This window comes from Stegostoma tigrinum, chromosome 9 (assembly GCF_030684315.1).
Source record: "Stegostoma tigrinum isolate sSteTig4 chromosome 9, sSteTig4.hap1, whole genome shotgun sequence".
NCBI classification, from domain to species: domain Eukaryota; kingdom Metazoa; phylum Chordata; class Chondrichthyes; order Orectolobiformes; family Stegostomatidae; genus Stegostoma; species Stegostoma tigrinum.
The window spans coordinates 46,463,347-46,489,675 of NC_081362.1; the positions used below are offsets into that span (position 1 = coordinate 46,463,347).

The window sequence follows — 26,329 nt, forward strand, 5'->3', positions numbered from 1 at the left end:
CTCAGTTGCATAACATACAAATTCTGAAAATCGCAAGCATATGACCGAATTAAATCGATGGAGCACAAAGTAAAACATTTTTATCACTAATAAGTATTCGAACATTCTTCTATATATCAATGGGTACAATACAAATGATCTTTTATATTAATGGCGAACATCACTCAATCTTTCCCTAATCTACAAAACGCTCACGAATGGAGAACTTATTTTTTTCCATCTAAGCCTCCTGCAGAACAAGACGGCGGAACGATACATTTTGGGCGGGGCGTGGCGGTTTTATATCTCGATTTAACGATAGTTGTATGGGTGAAGAGATCTTTGTGTTGGGTGGTGATGCGGTTTCGTTGACTGATGTTCCATAGCCGTTAGTCGGCTCGTGCTAAAACTCAGTATATTGAGGAAACGTGTGTGGTGATATTTGAAATGCCGTTGGAAATGTTGGCGTTTATGTCTGAAACCTCAGACTGCAATCTTCCCTCTAACTTTAATCTTTTCCTTTAAAACAAAAGGTAGACGATTATTCGGCGTCGATGGGAAATGAGTGTTCATTTTTTTTCTAATATTGAGTTTTGTGTTAATTTGTCAAGAGGAAAGATGATTGTGGTCTGAGAGCTTTCCATAGGAATTCGAGTCTGCTGCGGGAAGAAGGCGGTTTTCCGAAAGTGATGTAGGCGCTGTAATTAAAATCAAAATTTTGTGCTGAAAATGAACTTGGTGACGTATTGGTCGCTTTGCAAATGATCAAGATCTAAGCACCTCGATTTACTATGGATACTTCGAGATTGGATTTCACTTCCATTTAGGATGCTGAAAGTGGGAATACGGCTCCTGGCAACAACGGTGGATTTTACAGTTTAAGATAAACCTTTGATTTTTTTTGGTTTTTTTGAAAATGGAGACCGATTTTACAACGCTCCTTGAGCAGTTTATGTCTGATCCTTTGGTAACTTGGGTAAGCACTTTTGGACTTTCTTTCAGATCTCTTAAATCAGTAATTGCAATCGAAAGTGGCAGTTACAAATAGTAAATACGTTTACACTGAGTATTTTTTTAAAAAAATGTTAATCTCCACCCCTTTAGGTGAAGACTTTCGGGGCGTTAGCTCCAGCAAATGGAGGAGCACTTTTGGAATACATGGAGTTGGTTGATGGCATCTTCCTCAGTAACATCATGGTTCAAATGTAAGTATGCTTATTGTAAGAGTAGACCTACAGACTCGTCTTGTGGGGAAAAATTAAACGTCTTTGCATTTATTTTGTATTTTAAAATGCATGTGAGATTTTGAAAGATTTACACATCCAATTGCCCTGAATCCTCTCGATGAGACCGATATTCCGTCGAGAATTGGTGAATTACCTTTCAGTGGAAAGATATTCCCTACGGGCCAAGATCTAGTTCTGCCTCTTTTTTTTGTACTGTTTCCATGCCTCCCATTCGTATTCTCTCTGATTTCGAATAGTATGTATACAGGTAACAAAATCGGATCAAGCTGCCGGAGCATTTTATCGAACTCACAATTAGGATTAATAATAACGCTAAGATTCTGGGATTTTCTTTAATGGAAACTAACCGTTTCTCCAGCCTACGGCTTATTTATTTGCAATATACTATAATTATAAACATGTTCTGGTCTCCTGAATCCACTTGTAGTGTGACTGATGTTATTTGCAGTATGCAGTTGGACTTCGGAATTTTTAAGCTTTTTCACGTTCAAAGTTTTTTCAGTCGACTGTGATGCACTAATTTGGCGCATTTCATCAGAAAATACGGGTAGATTGCTTAACCCCATTTAAAAATTCCCATTTATTTTATGTGCCTACTTAACTGTATAGGTTAAACTCCTGCTGTATTATTGGGGGATGTGATGACCTAGTGATATTTATAGCTAGGTTATTAATCTAGAGACCCAAGTAATATCTTGGTCCTGGGTTCGAACTTCACAATGGCACATATTGGAATTTGAATTCAGTACGTGGAGATAAGAGTTTAATGATAGCCATGAATTCGTTGTCGACTGTCAGCACTAACGTTCTTACCATTCTTAGCTGAGAGATAATAGGAACTGCAGATGCTGGAGAATCTGAGATGTGTAGAACTGGATGATCACAGCAGGCCAAGCAGCATCTTAGGAGCAGAAAAGCTGACGTTTCAAGAAGGGTCTAGGCCCAAAACATCAGCTTTTCTGCTGCTTGGCCTGCTGTGTTCATCCAGCTCTACACTTTATTATCTACCACTCTTAGCTGGTCTGGTCAACATGTGACTCCAGACCCATGGCAATGTGGGTTGGCTCTTGACTGCCCTGTGGGTGAATTAGTGATGGGCAATAAAATGCTGGTCCAGCCAGTGATGTCCACAACCTGTGACTGAATATATTAAAAAAAATCATATGGAGATTGCAAGTGACATTAAATCATTTTTTAAAAAAAACCATCGAAGTTGCTAAGAATGTACAATTTCTTAAGGCAGTTGAAACAGGCTCTGAATTATTTTTAAAATGAATTAGAATTGATCTAAATATAGTAATTTATTCTATTGAATAATTTAGCAGGACCTTGGGCAATGTTTTCACACTGAGAGTGGTTTGTATGTGGAATGAACTGCCAGAGGAAGTGGTAGCTGCAGGTACACTTGCAACATTTTACAAGACTTTTGGATAGGCACATGATTAGGAAAAGTTGAGAGATTTGCCAAACATACGCAAGTGGGACTAGGGTGGCATGGTGGCTCAGTGGTTTGCACCACTGCTTCACAGCACCAGGGACCCGGGTTTGATTCCACCGTGGAGCAACTGTCTGTGTAGAGTTTACACATTCTTCCCATGTCTGTGTGGGTTTCCTCTGGTTTCCTTCCACAGTCCAGAGATGTGCAGTTTAGGTGGGTTTGATGGGGAAATACACGGGTAGGAGAATGAGTCAGGATGGGATGCTGTTCGGAGAGGCAGCGTGGACTTGTTGGGCTGAATGGCCTGTTTCCACACTGTAGGGATTCTATGATTCTAGTTCAGTTTGGGAGATTTGCTTGGCATGCACCAAAGGTTGACCAAAAGATCTGTTTTCACGCTTTGTCGCTCTGACAGAGAATAGTTAAAACATGGGACTTGTTAACACTTGGTTGCAATGTATGGAATAGATGCATTTAAAGGAGGTTGCAGAGGTACACAAAAAAGGATTGGACAATATGCCGATAATTCTAAACAGTGTGAATATCAATCCGGAATGGAGATTAAATGAGTAACTTAGAACTACACTTGATATGTCAAAACATGTACCTGTATTCTGTAGCATAATTTTGTAAAGTATTGATAGTTTGAAAGAATGACTAACTGAAGATTCATGGTTCTACAATTTTATGACTAAATTGTTGGTAACATTGAAGTTAGCATGGTTAATTTTCATGTAAACTTTTTAGTGTGTTTGGTGAAACTGTGCCTTGGGCCACCACAACGTGAGATAATATATTTTTACTTCTGAATTATCTTGATTGATCAGAATTTTGGATTTGAGTTGTATTTCCCTGCTGAGAAAGGGCAATGTTTGATTATAATTGCAAAGATGACACAGGAGTCACCCAAAGATGGTGGAAGCAAACAATCAATTCTGTTGGAATTAGAGATGTGCAGGCTATTCTGGCACACTGATAGTGCCTCTACTTCTGAGCCAGAAAGTAAGGGTTTAAGTCCACCACCTCCAGTAGTGTATTATGTCTCTGAACAAATTGATTTAGAAAATACCTGTCCTTTTTTGTTTAAAAGGAAAATGCAAAGATACTTGGATGGAGTGATATTGCAAATTTAAATTGAGAACATTTTAATTGTCTTATGTATCTTTGCTGATTACCTTTGGGTTTGACAAGTGTTGCAGCATGTGTTTGTCATACAGAACAATAGCTTATTGATTTTAATGGTTTAAAAAAATTGTTGACAGAAATTCCAGCAAGAAGGCTGAAACCATTCGGTGATACAAATTTCATTTTCTGTGTAGTGGGGTTTTCAATTTACGTATTGAAAATTTTAAAACAAATAGTTAAATGTTTTTTGTCTTTTTCATAAAACATTAACGAATTACTTTTACCACACTTGGTGGGCAAACACAATACGGCATTCTTCAGTATCTAAGTCTATTGTAGGTCAAACTAATTTTCTGAAATTTCATAACATTTTCGTATTTGTTTGACAAAAGTTAATGTTGTCCATTTAAAGCTTTGCTGTTATCATTAAGCATATTGCTAGCTGTATGTGCATATTAATTCTTCTAACCTTTTGGGGTCAATTATGCCAAAAACATAATATGCAAAACAACAGATTTATTTTTGTTCTGCTTGCCTATCAGTTGGTCATGAGGTAGCTCCTTTTTTCATAAATCTGAAGTTTCATTCCAGTCCAGAGTACATAAAAATAAGCTGGCATTCCTGTGCAAAGGTGTGATGCAAAATAACATTTACTAATTCATTCTCAACTGTATTTCAGTTCTTTGCCTCATCCGTGAGTTTTCTGGTATAGCTCTGCTCAGTCTTAATGTTGAACAGTCATGCTAAGTCAGTGGTATTCCAATTTAAAAATAAATTTAGTGGCTAAAGCTATATCCTCCACACCCTATTTGTAATTCTAAATGAAATGCTCCATTGAATGTCACACATGGCATAAAAAAAACTTGCTGTTTGGCGCACCAGCAACTAATGGTTCAAATCCAGTCATTGACAGATGGTCAGATATTTGTTGGTCGATTCAAGTCTAGTTTTAAGCTCTGCTGGAGCTTCCATTATGTTATCAAGTTTCAGATCCAATGAGTTCTGGTCAATGTGTCATTGAATTCTAATGGTTATCTGTATGAAATCATTACCTTTTTGTATGGGGAAACAGCTAAAGTGACGTCCATCACTGTTCTTCCTTCTTTAAAATCAAAATATTCAGTTAAATTTCTTCTGGAGAAGGGCTGCACAACTAGCTTCCTGTCGTTCAAATGAAATTGAATCTAGTTGTCATAAGTAGGTTACTCAAAAATGCAAATAGCTGTAGGTCATTCTTTGCACTGTGCTGCCTATTGACTTTGTAGGGAATTGGCCTATTTCACTTGGCATCTTGTCAGTGAAGCATTCTAATTTTCTACTTTACAAAGAAATCCATTCATCTGTAGTATGCTTACTGTCCCAGAAAGCATCTGCACACTGGCAAGAGTTAGATTTCAGCATTGTTAGGAAAATGTTTAATTTTTTTTCTTCCCTGTGAAATCTCATTTACAAATGTGGTCCGAGCCCAGGAGAAAGCTTTGGTGTGGACAGACAGCTTCAGAGAGGGAGCAGGTAATGAGGATGATGAAGAAGTTGCAAGGAAGCTGGGGAACTGATCAAGATTTGGTTACAGGGGACTTCAGGGGTGATGGAGACAGACAAGTTCTGTGGCGGCTGGTTTGCAGGGGAGCATTTTGGTAAGGGCCCAGGGAGAAAGAAGAGGATGAGGAGAGATAGTGGATATGTCTTTTTGTGGAGGGGAGAGAAGAAAAGATGCTGCATGTGTGGGAGTCACTGAGAAAACTGGAGGAGCAGAAGAAGCAATCATAAGTGAGGGATGAAGCAAGAATGAGGTTGTAAGGTGGGGTCACGGGGAGCTGACTAAGAGGGGTGGTTGTAAATGATAAAGTTTCCAAAAGGAATACTTGGAGTTAACTCCTGACTTGTGCTTTGTGGTTGACATGGTGGACAGGGGGAGTCTGAAGGTGAGTCACCTGATATAGCATTTTACAGCTTTTGACAAACTCTTGCATCTATGGTAATTTATGGTTGGTCAGTAGTAGCCCTCATGTTGTTGGTAAGTGGTGGGTTCAGTGACTGGTACTACCTTCTTGAATGTTGAGGTGTTAATTAGCTTTTCTGTTGCAGATGAGCATTGCCTTGCTGTTGTGGCATATATCTATCATTTGCCAAATACATCCAAACCTTAATGTACACCAAGTCTTGCTGCATATGGATACAGAATGCTTTAATATCTATGGCTTGTAAACAGTGCTGAAATTTGCACAGTCAGCAGCAAATATCTCCACTTCTGATTATGATGGAAGGAAGACCCATGGCATTGTTTTAGAATGTCCTCAGAAGTAATCTGCTGGGAACAACAACATCTCCGACTCCACCAAGAGGTGTTCCGTGTCAGTGTCAGTGTCCATGTCCCCGATGGCCTTGGTGGAACTCGGATACTTCAATCACATGTGATGTTAGAGACTAAGCTGATGGCCATTTATCATGGAGGAAAGTGTCCTTTTTGTAGACTGGGCAAACTGGGCACTTTTCCACTTTCAAGCAGATGCCAATGTTACAGCAGTAATGCAACAGCTTTGCTAAGAAGGCGGCTGCTTCTGGATCACAAGTTTTCAGTACCATTGATGGAATGTTTTCAGGCGCTATAAAACCTTTGCAGCATCCAGTCCCTGAAGCGTTTCTTTATCACGTGGAGTGAATTTGGAGATTAGCAACTGTGAAGCTGGGAACCTCAGTGAGCAAGTTGGCTCATCCATTTGAGCACTTTCAGACAATGGTGACAACCTTGTCATCTTGTACTGATGTTCTGAGCACCCCATTCATAAAGACAATCTTTTGTTGAATTGTCCTCCACCAAAAGCGGCTACGTTGCGCTGATTAGATCTGATCTGTTGGTGGTTTGATCACATGGGATTTGGGGTGAGCTTGTCAAGATAATTTGATCTCCAATTGGTATTAGGAGATTGGGGAGGTGCTGGAGGGTTGATTTTTAGCCTGGAGGCCTGTGACCAGTGGTGTTCCACAAGGATCAGTGCCAGGTCCACTTTTATAATTTATGTGCATGATTTGGGTTAGTATGTAGGAAATATGGTTAGTAAGTTTGTGGATGACACCAAAATTGATGGTATAGTGGACAATAGAGATGATTATGAAGAGATCAATTGGGTCAATGGGCTGAGCAGTGGCAGATGAAGTTTATTTAGATAAATGAGGTTTTGCATTTTGGTAAAACAAACCAGGGCAGGACTTGTACAAATTAATGGTAGGGCCCTGGGTAGTATTGTAGAACATAGAGCTAGTGGTTCAAGTACATTATTCTTTGACATTTGCATCACAAGTAGACAAGGAAGTCGAGAATGCATTTAGCACGCTTTCCTTCATTGCTCAGACTGCTAAGTAAAGGAGTTAGGATGTCATATTGAGGTTGTACAGGATGTTGGTGTGGCCACTTCTGGAGTACTGTGTGCAGTTCTGGTCACCCTGCTAAAGGAAGGATATTATTAAGTTGGAGAGGGTTCAGAGAAGATTTACCAGAATGCTGCCAGTAATGGAGAGTTTGAACTATTAGGAGAGGCTGGGACAATTTTTCACTGGCGCATCAGAAGTTGAGAGGTGAACTTTTATAGAATTGTAGAAAATTGAGGGGCATTGATAAAGTGAAGAGAGTGGCGGACTTCAAAACTAGATTTAAAATGACGTGAGTATCAACTTTTAAGAGGGTGGTTCATGTGTGGAATAGATTGCCAAAGGAATTGGTCAATGCAGGTATCGTTATGTTTAAAAGACACTTAGTAAGGAACACGAATAGGAAAGATTTAAAGGGAGATGGGCCAAATGCAGGCAAGTGGAACTAGTTTAGTTTGGGAACATCATCTGCTGGAACTAGTTGCATGGAAAAGTCTGGTGCTATGCTGAATGACTGTGATACTATAACCTAGCCTTCACTAGTGCATGCTGCTTCAGCTGTTAATGTGCTTGTAGTCCTGTGGTGTAGCTTCAGTAGATTGGTGCCTTAGTTTTAGATATTGGAGCTACTCTTGCTCTCTGCTCCTGAATTCTTTCATCCATTGTTGATCCCCTGGCTGAAATAACTGCAGACACTGGAAATCAGAAACAAAAAAAGATATTGCTCAAAGCTCAGCAGGTTGGGCAGCATCTGTGGAGAGAAACCAGTTAATATTTCAGGTCCAGTGACCCTTCTTCAGAACTGATGGTAGCTAGGAAAAAGTTACCTGGCATTTTAAGCTACAAAAAGCCCTAGCTACTATTTTTAGTATTTAACTCACTGCCACATCTCTTCCAGGCATGTCCACCTTCAAGTTCTGCTCCTCTCTGACAGGATTTCTGTTCCAATCCCTTTTTTTTCTTGTCCACTGTCATTAATGTCACTGCTCCTGGTGTTTTGACAACATATTTGCTAAAACTTATTTTCATAGCCACAGTACATTCCTCAGTGACTGCTTCTGGCTCAGACTCATGCCACGTGGAGCCAACCCAAGTTTCACCCGTTGTGTTCTGAATCCACCCATGATCAGAGGTCTCCATGATGTTCAATGTTCCACAGATAGCACTGCTTCATGCTGGCTGGAAGGTGCAGTACCTCCGAGTTCTACTTAATCATCTGGCTCATTTGATGTGCTAACAAAAAAAACTTGATTTTTCTTTTCTTTTTCCTTTTTAGGCACCAAGAATCACAAGATGCAACGAAGTAAAGATACCCATGGCCAGCTAGAATCTTCCTCCCCACTCTCTTTCTTTCCCTCTGATTCCATCACCTGTCTCAACCTCCCCTCCTGTTGTGTATTTACTACCTCTTCCTCTGACTTTCTGCTCTGTGCTGAATGCTCCATACTCTAAGGTCTGTTTTTATCCCTCTTCATCTCTACCTTAATGAAATTCCAGCAGGATGTGACTTTGAACTCTTCTTCCGTTACCTTTTGCCTTCATGTCTTTTGTTTGGAAGAGTTGTCTCCCTGCCTCACTGACCCCCTTCACCCATCTCCAACTCAGTCTTGAGCTGGACCCCTCCCTCTGGCTTTTTACTGCAATCAGCCTTTTCATTGAGAACTGTCGACATGGCATTGGCCACCTCAATTAGTCTGCCCACCTTCCCCATTCCAACCTATCTCCCTGTGAATTGATTGCACTCTGTGTGCCCTCAAATCCAACCGTCAGCTTGTAATTAAGCCTGCTGACAAAGGTAGTGCTGTTGTCTGCAGACTGACCTCTACGTTGGAGAGGCTGAACACCAGCTCACACCTTCTCCTGTCTCCTTTGGCCATGACCCTTCCCGTAGAATATCTAGCCGTTGTGTCCGTTATGGTCACAGACCTCCTCTGGTGTGACATGCACGTGCACACATCCCATGGGTCTCCTAGGTGCATTGTCCCCCAAACCTGCACAGTTCACTTCTAACTCCTTCCCAAAAACTGTCCACTTGGATCCACTGTTTCTGGCTGCTCCTGACCCATAGAATACATCTCTTCCTACCTTGAATCAATTTATTTTTCTCCCCTTGTCTGGTCTCTTCCCATTTACAGCCGTAACTCCTCTGACGCTTTCGTAACTCCTGGTTTGTGAGCTCCAGCAGCCAGCTCTTTAGCATGGACGTGCAAATCCTTTTACACATCTATCCCCCATCAGGATGGTTTTGAGGCTGTCCACTTCTTCCTCGAGGAGAAATAAAGAGTTGAACCAGCCCCATCTACGACAGTCCTCCTGCACCTGGCCAAGCCTGTCCTTGCCTTGAACAACTTCTCTTTTAACTTCAGTCACTTTCTTCAGGTCAAAGGGGTAGCCTTGTGTAACTGCCTGGACTCCAGTTATGCCTCCCTTTTTGTGGGGTATGTGGAGCATTCCTTGTTCTAATCTACTCTGGCCCCCCAACCACAACTCTTTCCTAGTGTATCAATGATGTCATTAGTGCTGCTTCCCAGCGTGTCTGGAGTTTATCAATTTAGCTTCCAGCTTCCAACTTCCACCTCGCTCTCACCTTTTTACCTGTTCCATCTCTGATTCCTTCCTTCCTTCCTTCACTTCCCTGACTCTGGTGGCCACCCTGTTTCCATTTCTGAGGATAATGTCCACTACAAACCAACCAACTCCCTCATTTACCTTTGACTATACATCCTGCCACACTGCTTTCTCCTAAAGACTCTATTCCATTCTCCTGGTTTCTCTGTGTCCATCACATCTGTTCTGATGATGCCACCTTTGAAAAGGGGCCTCAAATGTACACCTTTTTCCTCAGCTGAGGAATCTGCAGCACCGTAATTGTCAAGCCCTTAGCCAAGTCCAACCAATCTCCTCCTGTGCTTCAGCTTTTTCCCTCCTCTTACCTCCCACAACTGTGATAGTGTTCCCCTTGTTCTCCCTTACCGTTTGACCAGCATCCACATCCAGAGGATCATTTAGCTGCCACTCCACCAAAGCCAGTGGAATGCCATCACCAGATACACATTCCTCCTCCCCCCCCCCCCCCCCCCCCCCCCCCCCCCCAGCCTTCCGCAAAGACTGTTCCCTCTGGGCCACTCTGGTCCATTCTTCCTTCGCTCCTAACACCACACACACTTAGCATTAGGAAGGGGTGGTTGAGCCCTTCTGAGAATTAAAATCGAAACACAAACTCTCAATTTGTTACAGTGGGAGTAGAGGTCTCTTTTCAATAATTAAATCCAGAACACCCAGAGAAGCTTGCCTCGTCTTGCCGAACCTGACAAACTGTTTTGGAGAACGGAAGAATAAGTGAAACAAAATCCCTGATATTCACGTAACAAGTAATAATTTACTTATTAACCCTAATAGTGAACAAATTAACAGAATTACTAACAAACTTAACAATTCTTCCTTGACTACTAACTATTCCCTAACTGAACTAAATTCTACTGGCATGCTGTTCCAATAAACACAAGTCCCTCTTGTATAAACCCAAGTAATAAGAAATAAGTTAAAACTTGGCCGCTCCCTCCCGCTGTTCTCAAGTCATAAATGTCTTTTTTTTTCCACTGATCCAGCCGTCAAGGATGTTTTTTCTGAAGTCTCCAATGAAGACTCTTAGTTAGAAATGCCATGATACCTTTTATGGATAGATGGTGATTTCTTAAGAGAGCTAAATGCTTGTTTCTCAGATGGTGATTCAGCCTCCCACTGATTTTCAAAAACACTGCCCTTATACCTTGGATGACTATCAATTTTCTTACAATAGCATTGGTCCATCAGTGTCAAAACCATCAGAAATTCAGTTGGCTTTCAGTTGCTAAGTCCTTGGTTTAAATTGGTTGCAGCTAGTTGCCTGAACATCAGAACAAGCCTAAGATTTCCAGTCACACAGTCAATTGATACATGTTTCAGTTTTAGAACTGTCTGTTCCCTCTCAGGTGCTGAGACACCATTTTCTGTCTAAATTTCTAAGCTTAGAAAAGCACTTTACCTCTTAAAGAAGTCACAAACTCTTCTCCCTTATCATTTTTTTTTTACAAATTCCAGCTTCCTCCCTTCCAATTCATGTTTGCTCAATATACTTTTGAAACAATTTGAAGCACGTAAACACACCACTTTCCTGTTTATCTGCTCCCAACTGAATATTCAAGGGCCTGAACATTCTCCAGGTGAAACAGTGCTTTACCTGCGTTTCACTTAATTTCTACAATACAGCCTCCTCTAATATTGTATTAGACTAAGTGTAGGCTGGGTGACTGCTTTGCAGAACACCTCTGCTCTGACTGCAAAAAAATGCCCTGATCGTCCATTTACTTTCAACACATTACCTTGTTCCCTGGCTAATATCTCTTTCTTGGGCTTGTTGCATTAAGCTCAGTGCAAGCTGGAAGAACAGCACCACATTTCACACTTGGGAACTGTACAGCCTTTTGGACACAGTCTTGAGTTACAGTTTGGGTTTTGAGGCACCTTCTCCATGTCTTCACCCTGACCCCCACATCCTAGGCCTTGTAATCACATGGTCTGCTATTACCCACAACCCAATGTTAACCATTCATGCTCCTAGGCTGACTGTTATCCATTCCTTTGTCTACTATTCTTCTCCTCCTTTGGGCTCTATCTCTAGCTATTGTTTACTCCTTATCACTCTTCTTCTCCCCTCTCCCCCACCCATCCTGTCTTCTGCATAAACATTAACGTTTTCCCAGCTGCCATCAGTTCTGAAGAAGAGTTATTCTAAGCATTAACTCTGATTTCTCCCACAGATGCTGCCAGACCTACTGACGCACCCTTGGCTTGATAATGGTGGAGTAGGGAATATGCCAGCCCATGAGGTTACAGATTGTAGTTGAATACAGTTTTGCTGCTTGTTCATGCTGCCCTGTAGATGCCCAGTTTGATATCTGTTTGAAATCAATCTCGTGGATCATATACTTTGTGTACAAACATAGATTAATTTAGCAATTTTAGGACTGTCAATGCCTTGCAATAAAATAAGGATATTTGTAGAATATGTTGTAACACTGAAATGCCACTTCACGGTAACAAAGAAATGTTGATTTTCCTCATCAATGTTATGACTTCATGGCCTATTTTACTTGGTTAGTTTAGACTTCCTTTTTCTTAATTGCACTGTCGTTGCTAGGGAACTTTTTGTTCAGTATAAGATATTCTGTAGTTCTGAGATGAAAGGGAAACCGCTGTTGGGAATTGGTAATGACTATACAATAGAAGTGAGTCATAATGGAATCATCCTCCAAGGATTACACTGTTCAGCTTCCAAGAGTTTCCTTTAAAGAAGCAACCTTTTAGGCCGACAGTAACAGTTAAAGCATTAATGGTTGAAAACATATTATTCATTTTTGTATTAATGATCAGAAAAACAGCACTTCAGTAATTTAGACTCATCAATGTAAATTCAAAAGGTGACGTCACATGTGTTATAGTGAGTTAGATTATCTCAACTATTGTACTAAACTTTAAATTTTATGGTATTGGATGATATTGACATATGCTGCAGACATTTTACATCTGAAACAAACAAATGCTGCGAGTTCTCTGCAAGTCTGTCTCTGTGGAACAAAAACAAACTTTTTTCAGGTTAATGGTCTTTCCTCAGACTTGGAAATGGAATGAGTTCAGTAGTGAATTAGGGTGAAAGAGTTTTTAAAAACCTGAATTAAACAGAAGATGGGAGATTTGCCTTTCCATGTATCTGTCATCTGCACTTTCTTCCTCCAAAATAGTGTATATGTTGTAAACAGTTATGGTCCCAGCACCAATTCCTGTTGAACTCTACTGGTCACATACAGATCGTTAACTTGAAAAAGAACCACTTCATCCCCACCCTGTTTCCTACCCATTACCAAATTCTGTATCCATGCCAATACACTACCTCCAGTATGGTGGATTCCAATTAATAACTTAACCTTTTGAGGCACCTTGTAGAATACCATTTGGAAGTCCAAAAACAACACATCTATTAGTTCATGGCTATCCAAGCGGGTTGAGACTTCAAACACTATTCCCCTTTCATGAAGCAATGTTGGCTCTGCTTGATGAGATTTTGACTTTCCAAATGTGGTGATATTAATTTTTTAATTGGTTCCAACATTTTAGAAGTTTTGTGTTGGCAATCTTCGAGGTTTTTTAACTTATATACTTTCCAGTGCAGTTCTAATTTGCAATTTTAAAATCAACCAAGAACAACAGCGATTGGCCATATTTAGTGTTTTCTGCCCAAGCAGAGTGTTTAACCTTAATTTTCCTATTATTTTTGTCTTTCAGTAATCCTAAATCAGAAAATCAAAGGCTGAACAAGGAAATAAACAATGATTTGTCTCTCCGAATTCAGAATTTATCCAGTTTGGTGCATCATATTAAATTGTATTATCAGGTACGTGGTAATTTTAAGCAAATCTTTTGCTTTCATTCAAAAGTATCTTATTATTGGGTCTCCTTGCATTGCTAGTGTTTTAGCCATTTCACCAGTAATGTGTATGCTTGGAACTATGCAAGCAATATTCAATTTTTAGAACTCAAACAACACCTGAAATTGCCTCTGTGTCTGTCTCTTCTAGGGATAAAGCTAAGGATAAAATAACCTGATTTGCTGTCTTTGTTTTGTGCATTTCCAAGACCAACTTTACCAGTTAAATTGATGTTGAGGTGGTGGATTCTTCAAACTGTTTTGTTTTTGTGGTGATTAAACTTGACTTTGTACCCTTCGTTACAGACACAACAACCAAAGACTCATACTTTTTTTCCTAAACTTTTCATAATTTATGTGATATTTCCACTTAACCTACTATTCGTGATTTTTTTTTATTTTAAAAATAGCTTTCCCTCAAAGCAGCCTCGAGCTCATGTAGGGAACATCTATGCTTTTTGTTGCAACAAAACTGTTATGGTAGGATGCTAATTCTGCCTTGTGTTTTATTTTTAAAGCTGCTCGCTTGAATTCAGTGATGCATGATCTTGACATTTTGACTTAGTTTGACGGCCCACAGTTGATCCATCACAGACCACTTCCTTTTTACTTTATTAGTATCGTACCTAGCATGAGTTTGCTGTTGGGATGGCAGCATTTGTTGCCAATACCTAATTGGAATTGCAAAGGTGAGTTTTTTTTTGAACAATATTCAATGATAACTCTGTGGTACAATCAAAGACTAGCCTTTGAGATTCTAAATCTCATAATTGAGTTTAAATTGCACCAGCTGCCATGATGTAATTTGAATCTGGGTCCCAAAATGTTAATCTGGACCTCCTGGATTACTAATCCAGTGATATTGCCATTAGGCCACTGCTTGCATCCCATACTAGAGACACACAAACCCTGTTGGACACTTTTTTTGTTATTTTGCTTCCCAGTGAACATGCGTCTCTATTGACTCCTCTCGCTTTTGTTCAATCAAAGCTTTGGGTACCTGCACGGGCCCCAGTCATACCTGTCTCCTTGGTGGTGCCAATAACTTAGTGTCCCAAAGTGCTTTGTGGGCACAGCCTAATCAGCAATTTGATAGTGATCCAATAAAAAGATACACAAAACTTTGTCAGAAGGGACATTTTAAAGAAGCTAATAGAGGTGGAGAGTTTTAGGGATGGAATTTTAGAGCAGAAAGTTTTAGATAGCTGAGTCCCTGGCTGTCAGTGATGGAATAAAGAAAGTCAAGGATTCATGAGACCAGAACTGAAAGAACAAAGTTTTTTTGGAGGTTTGTAGGAAGATAGTAGAATGGGGGATGGAAGTGAAACCATGGATGAATTTGGTTGTAAGCATGGCCATTAAATCCATTCAAAGTTTGCCAGTGAGCACTAAACAGTGGGTGAGTTATGTGAGTTCAGATTAGTGTAGTAGAATTTGTGGTAGGTGCAAGATCTAAAGCCAACCAGGAGAGCATTAGAATAACCAAAATTAAAGATGACAAATGCATAGATGAATGTTACCCCAGCAAAGATGTTGTGCAGTAGAGATGGGCATTATAAGAGTTGAAATTGGACAGCCTTGGTGTGGAGAGTACAGAGTCATTGAGCCACTGAATTGCATATACCAGTTAAGTATAGACATATTCTGGGTATAAGACTTTTGTATATAATAATTAACTGACACATTATCTCTAGCATTTTAATTAGAATGTTCCCCTGTTTGAAAGGGCTCTTATAATGATGGATGTTGTTTTCGGAACTTGTGTAAAATGCTGAAAATGAAAGGGACAGTTGTGTAAATCAGAGCTGTATACCAGAAATGTTAAAACATCTAGTTCTCCAATGGTGTAATTGTATTACGTGGGTGGACAGCTAACAACGTGTTCATTGGTCAAATGCAGCTGGTTGGTTAGTAAACTTGAGCTGCCTCCACTGCAACTACATCCTTCATCAAGTAAGGGGAGCAGAACTATACGTGGAGCTGCAGAGGCGATCTCACCAATATTTTGCACCGTTGCAACAACACTTCCTACTTTTTATACTCCATTTTATTTAGTCATAAATGGCAGAATTCCATTTCCCCTCCTTTATTTGCATACGAGCTTTTTGCAATTCATGCAGGACATCCAAATCCCTCCTGCTCAGAGGCATTTTAGAAGTTTCAGTCCCTTTTAGATAGGAAGTTGTCTTTTTATTCTTCTAATCGAAGTGGATAATCTTTCACATAACTACATTAAGCTCCATGTTCCAATTATTTTGGCCCACTCGCCTAATCTATCCAAATCTATTGCTTAATTGTAATTTATTGCCCCCTTATTTTGGTGTCACTTACAAACATGGCTCTAATGCGTTCTCTTCTGCTATCTGGATCACTTACACAAATGACAAATAGTTGGATACTGAGGACTGAACCCTTTGGTACCCCACCAGTCACCTCATGCCAACCAGAAAAAAACCATTTATCCTAACTGTGCTTTCTATTTCTTTGGTTAATCTTCTATCCAAGATAATATATTAAACCAAACCTTATGTGATCTTACTTTAGATATTAACCAGTTGGTGAGGAACTGTAATCAAATGCCTTCTGGAAATCAGACATGTTGTATCTACACTATCTCCATTATCCACTTTGCTCATTGCATTTTCAAAGAACTTAAGCATTCAATGAATACGAATGGGAATTCTAAAACGGTGGACCAAGAGTAGCATGGACCTTGCAGATGCTCCTGCAATTGCAAGCTTATTGCTAGATTTAGTTCTAAATTTTTTCGTGATTTACATTTTAGTAGTACAAGATTTTTATTCTGATTCATTTCGGTTCTTTTATTGTCAAAACTGTATGGGAGAAAAACAAAAAAAACTTGTGTTTTTTTTAAAGAGAGTTCTGTTAATGGACCTTTCGGAGGGGCTGGTTCTTATCCTCTTAAAATTGTACATGTAGAGGAGTTTTATTTTAGAAAGCATTACCAAAGAGATTTAAACAAAAAAATGAAGGAGGAGAGTTATTTTTAAGAGTTTTTGGAGAGTGAGGTTTTTATATTAGAAGATTGAAAGCTGTATGCTGTACCACTTGTAGAGTCTTTTTTTTTGAAACGTTCAATTGTTCAGCTAAGCAGTAATTTTTTTAAAGACTTGTATGTTTTGGTTGGTTTTTAAAAAATTATTTCGTGCTTAATATTAATGTTTTGGGTGAGGAAAGGTATTTTAATTTGTTTAGACTGGGAAACTTAAAGAAGTGATTACATGGTCAGATCTGCCAGATAGATGGGTGACTGTCAGGAACGGTAAGAAAATGGTTCAGAAATCTCCTGTGGCCGTTTCTCTCTCCAACAGATACTCAGTATGGAAGCTGTAGAAAAAGATAGCTTGAGGAAAATAGAGACAGTCAGATCTTTGAGACTAAGAATGAATTTTGTGTTAAATGAGGCTTGACCAAATTTAAAAGAACAATTGTTACGGGAGATTCATGAGCAGTGAGCATGAATCTAGGATAGTGTGTTTCCCTGGAGCCAAGATTGAGGACATTTTGTTTGTTTGTTTGTTTGAAGCATACTGTTAAGGGGGAGAATGAGAAACCTGACATTATTGTACATATTGATAGGAATGACATCGAAAAGCTTTAATGTTTTCCTTAACTGAATTTAAGAGTTTAGGCAGAAGATTGCTAATTTTGCGGCCTTTTTCCTCCACCCCCCCCCCCCCCCCCCCCCCAACCCCAGTCTCTGGTTTACTCCCAGTGTCAAGCGTGAACGAGGGAAAGGATAAAAGGATAAAGTAGATAAATCAGTGACTGAAGAAGTAGTGTAAAGTTCAGGTTATTGGATCATTGGGGTCTCTTCTAGGGCAGAAAAGATCTGTTCAGAAAGGATGGGTTTCACCTATACTAGAAAGCGCCAGTATCTTTGTGGGAAGACTTGCTAATTCTGCCTATGAAATCTGCACTGATTGTTAGAGCATCTGACCTAAACTAGCCCCGACTGGTCCCGTAACTCAGCACTTACTGTGGGTAACCCATGTAGCCTGCAAATCCCTGGACACTACAGGACAATTTAGCATGGCCAATACACCTAACTTACACATCTTTGGACTATGGAAGGAGACCAGAGCATCTGGACAAACCCCATGCAGGCTCATGGAGAAAGTTTCCCAAAACTGGAATTGAACCTGGAGTCCCTGGCGCTGTGAGGTGGTAGTGCTAACCACTGAACTACCATACTTCCATAATTACTTTCGTTTAACATCAGAATACTAGTATTAGAATTGTTTCTTGTCCTTTTAACTTAATTTGAAATTGCAGCATGCTATGATGACTGTCTCCTAGAAGATCCTTTACTATGAGATCATTAATCCCATCTTGTTATACAATACTCATTCCAACATTGCCTACTCCTTGGCTGGTTCTAACACATTGTTCCACAAAACACTGTCTTTAATATAGCCAATGAACTTTGCTTCAAGGTTACCCTTGCCAGTTTGACTAATACGCACATAGATTGGATTAAGATCACCTGTGATTAATTTTGTACCTTGGTTATGAGCCTCTGACATTTCCTGGTTTATATTGTCTCTTGTGGAACTACTGTTCAAGGATCTATAGGTCAGTCCAATTAGAAATCTCGTTCTGTTGCTATTTAGTTTTATCCAGCTAGAATACATCTTGATCTCCATTTCTAAAATAATTTCATGCAGCATTGATCTCATCCTTTACTAATAAAGATACACCCTTTTTTTCCTTTCCATTTAGCCTTCTGAAACATTTATTACACTTGGATATTCTACTCCCAGACCTGTAACCTTATCTCAGTCACAACCAAATCATGCCCATTTATTTTCATTTGCACTGTCAACTCATTTATTCCAAATGCCATACACGTTCTGATACAAAGCCTTTAAGTGTGCCTTATTATCAGTGATCCCCACTGTTCTCAGAGATAATGGGAACTGCAGATGCTGGAGAATCCAAGATAAGTGTCTAGCTGGATGAACACAGCAGGCCAAGCAGCATCTCAGGAGCACAAAAGCTGACGTTTCGGGCCTGACCTTTCTGAAGGGTCTAGGCCCGAAACGTCAGCTTTTGTGCTCCTGAGATGCTGCTTGGCCTGCTGTGTTCATCCAGCTACACACTTTAATATCCCTACTGTTCTCCTTGCCTTCCATTTTCTGGTAACAAATTGGCCTTTTTAACTTGCATTCTGACCCTCTCCTTTAACTTTTCTTAGTTGTCCTTTCAGCTGAACTCCCCTCCCATGCCCTCAACTCTGGTCTCAGCATGTTTCAAGTGGAGCCTGATCACATGGAAAACCTACCTCTTTTACTAGTACCGGTGTCAATGTCTAATGAGTTTGAACCTATTTCCCCTGCACCAGTCTTTGAGAAATGCATTTACTGCTTTAACCTTTTGCTCCTGCGTCCATCAACTCATCACTCGTGTCGTAGTCTGGAGACTATTACCTTGCGGTTTTTTTAAAACGTAGCATCTCACTGCTCATACTCCCTCAGCAGACTCTCTGTCCTCATTCTTCCTATATTATTGGTACTTGCATGAACTGTGACAACTGGATCTTCCTCCTCTCACTGTACGTTCCTCAGTAGCTCAGAAAAGATACACATAACCCTGGCACCAGGTATCCAGCACAGCCTTTGGGACTCTCAATCCTGGCTACAGAGAGCAATTTTTTTTTCCTTTATTCATTCAGGGGCTGAGGGTGTCACTAGCTAGGCCAGCATTTATTGCCCATCCCAGATTGCCCAATCTTCTCCTTAACTGAATTTGAGTCAACCACATTTCTGTGTGTCTGGAGTCACATGTAGGCCAGACCAGTTAAGGATGGCAGTTTTCTTCCTAAATGACGTTAGTGAACCAGATGGGTTTTTCTGACGACCAGCAATGGACTAGTGATCATGATTAGACTTGCAATTCCAGATACTTATTGACTTCAAATTCCACCATCTGCCAAGGTGAGATTCAAACTCAGGTCCTCTGACATTATCTAGGTCTCTGGATTAAGAATTCGGCAATGATACCATGAGATCATTGCCTCCCCAGTTTGAGATCCCTATTCCCCAACTATGCTATTCCTGATTAAGTATATTTTTCTTTTTTCCCTCTGACTTGAATGGCTCACAGTCCCCCTTCTCTCTGCCATACAGGAGACAGGAATCTTGAACCTGTTAGGGTCCTACAGTGCTACCTCAAATCGTCTATGTGCCTCGCTTGTAATCACATCCTGTGTCACTGGCCACTAACTGAATCCAAAGATAGTTAATCGAAAGAGTTTGCTCCCTGAAATGCAGCACCTAGTTAAGTCTTCCCCTTTCCCAAAATGTCCATATCTAAAGCTCCTTGAGCAATGAACAACTGCTACAGATGTTGCCTCTGAGCCACACTTGGGGCCAACAGATTCCACCTGTTGAAGCTACAACATTGCAGTGGATTAATGTCTTTGTTTAATTAGATTTTCAATTTTTTAAAATTGACTTCTGGTCTTTAGTCTTCAATCTGTAAATATTTTGCCTAATCAACTTTTTAATCTGAAAGCAAGTGAGGATAGGTAGAGAGAATACTCATCTATCAGTCATTTACCTGTGATATGTCACTAATATGTTCACTTGAAATTGCAGGACTGCTGTGGCTAATCTTCCAGCTCTCTGGCCTTGGTTTGCTCCTGTACTTGCCCCCATTGATCAATGGAAGCTGTTTGGAAACTCTGTTTTGGAAACAATATCTGTTCTGAGGAAGGGTCACTGAACCTGAAACGTTAACTTCGATCTTCCTTCACAAATGCTGTCAGACTTGCTGAGCTTTTCCAGGAACTTGTTTTTGCTCCTGGTTTACAGTATTTGCAGTTTTTTTTGAGGTTTCTTTTTACTTTACACAACTATATCTCCTCCCCATTCCCTCCCCCCTTGTTTTTACTTTCCTTAGAGTGAAAGATACTTAAATGTCTACCCTTCAAATTAAACTCAGTTAAGCAGTTGATCTTGCCAAGGATCCACCAGCAATTAGCACTAGAGCCTAAGAAGACACAAACTTAAATCTGAAACTCCAAAGTTCCACTCTTTGCAGCTTGCATATGAGCAGGTCACTAACAAGTTCCTTGTGACAATGCCATTCTGTCAAATACCCGGCTTTGATCTGCCATAATGAGTGTGGTCCTTGCTAAATAGGTTTAGAACAAGCCAGGGTCCTGACACGACCAATTCCACTGCTGGAGCATTAATGTAAAACCTCTTGTGCACATGGGGAGAGACATAAAATATGGCACATTAGTGAGGAGTATTCCCCTTTCATGTAAAAGACTAAGCATATTAAATTCAGTAAATAAGGTTATCACTTGGCTCTGGGGATTTACATTTGCTAAGTCAAGTATTGAAAATACCTGTTCCAGCTGCATCACTTCAATGCTGATTTAACTCAGCTGAGAAAACTTTCAGACCCCTCTTTAAATCCGTTTTCTTCATACATTATCTTCTCTCCCTTATGCATTTTAAAGCATAGCTATCTTAATCCAGCATTTAACCATGCAAATGTGACTTGATCTCTTTGTTCACGTGTCTGTTTTTGACTGCAGCTCTTGACCAGAGTTAGTTGTTTATGTTTCCCCCTTCCAGCTCCTTCTGTCCAGGCTTTACTCTCTCTCTGGTTAACAATTCTGCTTTTCTCTGTGCATTCCCTGGAAGCCTCCAAAAGGACAAAATGTACTCTTTGATTCCTAACAAGGAGTTGCGCTCGCCAACATTCTCACTAGTCTTTGTGCCTGCCATGTGCTAATCTTGAAAAGCTCCTTCCCATTGCTTCCAGATCTGACCCTCTGAACTCTGCTAGTGGGTAAGCTTTCATTGCCACTCTGTCTTTTGAGAATGTACATTCATGTGAACACAAACCTTACCATCTAAAAACGTATTGTGGATGACCACATTGACAGCAGGGCTCTGAAGATATGGATAAGGGGGATGTACTTTCTCTTTGAGGTCCCATTGTCTATTTATAATGCACAAGTCCATTATAAAAGATTTTAATAGCAGAGCATTTTGAAAACCGATAGGATTGGACAGATTGTGGACCCAGGTGCGGATTTATAAAAGGAAAATTGTGCTTGACAAACCTACTGCGGGATGTAACTAGTAGGGTTGATGAGGGAACCAGCAGATATGATTTTATTTCAAATTTCAGAAGACGGTCAATAAGCTCCCAACATAAGCCATTGGTCTGCAAAATTAAAGCGCATGGGATTGAGTAGTATGTTGAGATGAATAGAAAATTGGTTAGTGAAGAGTAAACAGTAGGAATAAATGAGTAAAATCTGAAAGAACTGTGGGTGCTGTAAATCAGGAACAAAAACAAAGTTGCTAGAAAAGCTCAGCAGGTCTTGCAACATCTGTGAAGGCCAAAAACAGTTAATGTTTTGGACCTGGCTCTGAGGAAGAGTCACTGAACTCAACATTAACTCTTTTTTTTTTAAACCTTCACGGACGCTGCCAGACCTGCTAGGCTTTTCCAGCTACTTTGTTTTTGGTCAGAATAAGCAAGTCTTTTTTTCGAATGGAAGGCAGTGATCTGTGTAGTTCCTGAGATCAGCGCTAGGACCTCACCTGTTCAAAATAAGTTAATGATTAAAATGAGAGAACTAAATGTAATATCTCCAGATTTGTAGCTGGTACAAAGCTGGATGGGAGAATTAGCTGTGGAGCGGGTACAGTGATTTGGACAAACTAAATGAGTGGGCAAATCCAAGGCAGATACAGTATAATTTGAGTAAATGAGGTTATCCATTTTGGGAGCGGGAGTAGAAACAATGAGACCTGGGTGCCCTTGTGCACCAATTGTTGAGGGCAGGCATGCAGATGTAGGTGGTAGTGAAGGAGGCAAATAGTATGTTGGCCTTTATGGTGAGGGGATTAGTGCACAGGAACAAGGGTGTTTTTAGGATGTCAACATGTCAAGGATGCTGTAATTAAGCTGGGCCTTGATGAGACCACATCTGTAGTACTGTGTGCAGTTTTTGCCTCCTGATCTGAGGAAGGACATTCTGGTTATGATGGAAGCATAGCAAGGATTTATCAGACTGAGCTGATGGGACTGATGTTTACTTGGTTGTTATTATATCTGCTGGAGTCCGGAAAAATTAGTGGGTTGAGTGAATGGGTGGTTGTAGCTGGTACAAAGCTGGAGGGGGTGGTGTCTGTGAATCACAAACCTATACAATCCTAACAGGACTACTTCAGGTGGATGCAGGAAGGAAATTTCGGATGGCAAGGGAGCCCAGAACCAGGGGTTACAGTGGGTTATGAGATAAACCATTTAGGACTCTGAGGGAGTTTTTTCATCTGGTGTGATCAACATGTGGTATACACTACTACAGAAAGCACTCAAGTCCAAAAGAAGGGTCCAGACCGGAAACATCAACTTTCCTGCTCCTCTGATGCTACTTGGGCTGGTGTGTTCATCCAGCTCTACACCCTGAATTCTTCAATTGTCTAGCATCAGCAGTTCCTACTGTCTCCAAGTCCAAAACATTGTATGATTTCAAAAAGTTGGCTAAAACACAGGGTTAAAAGGATCAAAAGGTAGGGGGGAAAAGTTGGAACATGCTGTTGAGTTGGATGATCAGCCATGCTCATAATGAATGATGGAGCAGGCCCGAAGGGCTAAATAGCTAGCTTCTCTTATTTTTCCATGTTTCTTTGTTACTCTGCCACAAACTCTGTTTCTCAGCCACTTTTTCCATCTATAAGTATTGCTGCATTTGATCCAGAAATAAGTTTCCAACCTGGTATCCAATTCATCATCAAGGCTGCTTATTTCAAACTTTAATTTTCTGCCTTCCTCAAGCTTGCGGTCATCCAATTCTACTGTCTGTGTCTTAATTTGTACCAAGCTTGCTTTTGTGCACTGCCTTCTTGCTGCATCTCAGTTTTTAAATCGTCACCCTCTGTTTTTTCAAAACCCTGTGATCTTGGTCTTTTCTTGCTCCAAGTGGCCATATCAGTTAAAGATTTCTGTACTATTTTATTCTTGCCTTGTACAGGCCTGATTTTTAATTGATCCATAATTAATAAGTTTGCCAGATAATATCAGCAACAAATGTGTGAGGGATATGGCCTTTGGCTGGAGGAGCAGGAATTTTGGGATTGAGGCCTGAGAGAATACAGTTAAGAGCTGTGAGCCTAATCCTTTTTTTTCAATGCTGGTATAGGGAGTGGACAGCCATCTTATTGCTTAGGTGGCTGTCTGCAGGGTTGGAGTTAATTTGTATAAGAGGTATGGGTGAAATGAGCGAAGCCGTGTTTGTGCTGTTGAAGATAGACTGGGAAAGCCATGATGGGGAAAGTTGCAACAGACCTGGAGAGGTGGGTGTTTGTATTATTGCACAGATCACAGGCATTTTCCCTTTAAGGCACCTCTGCCTTATGAAACTATGCACGATACACCACCATACTTGTGGCAGGAAGATCAACAAAATATCTTTGTTTCTCAAGAATGCTTTCTCTTCTGGCAAAAAGTATTCTTCAATATTATGATCCGTTCAATCTAGCCATTTTGGAAGTGGATGCATCTTTAGATCAAAGAGCAGGTCTATCACAAGACAAGACTTGAATCAAGACAAGACATGCTTGATTCTGAAGTCCTTAATCATCTCAGGCAAGTTGCTATAAAACACAGGAACAGAGCAGATTCAGTGAAGTATTTGATATCCATCTGCAAAATCTCAAGAAGATCATGCTACACAGATGGCTCGAACGTGTTTAACAGATCTCTGAGCAAGCTTGTTTTGGATGTGCAGAGACAAAATAGGCCTTTTTCAAAGCATCTAAGTGATTATACCACAAGAAAAACTGAGATGTTAACATCCCATGAATTTTTATGCTCCTTATCTCATACAGGGGTATGTGAACACTGTCTCAACTTCCTGACTGAATAGGATTGGGTGTGAAACATCTGTAAACACAAAGCATTAAGCTGTGTAATTTTATGGCTGTACCCACATGCCACCTACCCCTGTTTCTGCCGAAATGGCCAGATCAGTGACCTTTGATCAAGCCAGGCAGTTCTCACCTCTTGAAATTGCATCCTGTTGTTGTCGTACACTTAGTGACGATCGGAGCTGTATCCTGTTCTCAGGTGTAGTAACTGTTTTATGTATCTGCCAATTCCAAGGGCATAAAAGTGGGGACTCTCCCTGTTCAGGGAGAATCGCTCACCTTAGTCAGCACTCTGCCGGGTTGCATACAGCAATCCTCTGCAGCTTGTACTTGCTTAATAATAAAGGATTGTGTTTTTGTAACCAGGTCAGTATTTTGGTCTTGCATCAAGACCGTGAGGGTCTCTGGAAAAAACGAACCTCACAAAACCAACTAGATATGTTTAACCATATTTGGTGTTTTTTTTCTTCCTGTTTGACCCAAGATTGATGCCAGACACACATTCATCTGCTAATCTAGATATTGATCAAATGATCAAGATTATGTAAAACTCTACTACTTCAACCACCACTGTTGAGAGAACCTCCTGTTCAACTTAGAATCCCTTCTGAGATATGGTGCAAGTTATTGATACTTTCCATGTCCAAGGATATGACTGCATCTTGGTGGCTGGTCTTCACTGAATTCCTTTTTTTGTAAGCCACTTTTTAGAATTGCCACCAGTGCGATTGAATATTGACACATAGACTATACAGAATGTGATGATCAATGTTCCTCAACAAAACCCTGAGGAAGGAAATGGTACAAGGTATGGCCAATGAGACAATTGTTGTAACTTGAACTAGGACTAAGTATAATAGTTTGATATCTTCGTACAAATATATGGATTTATGAAAAGATTGCTATGGTGAAAGGTGTATAATTCATGAATGTCGTTTTTTTAAATCATTGATTTCAATATAGAGGCTGGTGAGTGTTAAAGCCTTTCACAAAAGTTATTATTTTTAAATGAAGAGATCAAGGTACCAAAACTGATTTACAATTGTTGTAAAGCATGTGACTGCAGAAGCTAGTGATGTTAATGGAAAGATGTTCCTACTACTGGGTTTCTGATCAGTAAGGGAAACAATTGAACATTAGCTTTCTTTTCTGTCTAGTAGAATCTAGGATTGAGCAAATTTTTAAAATTCAGTTCGGCGTTCAGAAGCATATTTTGATTTCTCTCCTAGAGGGAGTTGAAGTTAATTCAAAGACACAGGAAGGAATAAGTAGTAGAACGGAGTGATTGAGATAGGGATGTGATTTCTCTCGACAGAGTTTCCTGTAATGAATTGTCAGAAAATGGGTTAAAACTTTTTCCTGTGTGATTTAAGATCATTCTGTCTTTTTAAATTTTAACCTTTTTTAGTACTTTAAGTTCTTGTAAACTTCAGTTCTGAAACTTTGTGATGATAGTCTTGGTAACTAATCAGCACATTAACTAAAGAGAAAATAATAATGTCTGCCATACCAGTCGGCTCTCTGGGATCTGAGTTATTCAGTAGTATCATCAGTAATAAGCTTGGGCCTGTTAACCTGGATTTTAAACTGTTACATTTAAGATTGGATGTGTGTCTCTTCCAAAGAAAAAGCAGTGTTTTACAGGAGTAAATTGTATGGATTGAACTTTCAAAATGACTTTGAATGTTGCTTAGTTTTTTTTTTATGGAGTAGATGACACAATACTGGATCATTTGAAATTTTGTCCATGACAAAACACAGCAGATAAATTGAAAGCAGAAATAAA

General features: G+C 40.1%; 1 protein-coding gene across 13 annotated transcripts in view; it reads left to right on the top strand.

Moving 5' to 3' along the window:
* The first annotated feature begins 321 nt into the window (after positions 1–321).
* LOC125454694 (girdin-like) overlaps positions 322–26,329 on the top strand; it is a 322,453-nt gene continuing 296,445 nt past the window's right edge. For all 13 annotated transcript variants that reach the window (XM_048535750.1, XM_048535754.1, XM_048535755.1 and 10 more), the window contains exons 1-3: positions 322–955; positions 1,084–1,184; positions 13,480–13,588. In XM_048535750.1, coding sequence (XP_048391707.1) covers positions 896–955; positions 1,084–1,184; positions 13,480–13,588 — 270 coding nt within the window. In that variant the 5' untranslated portion in view covers positions 322–895. The remainder of the gene's footprint in view (positions 956–1,083; positions 1,185–13,479; positions 13,589–26,329) is intronic.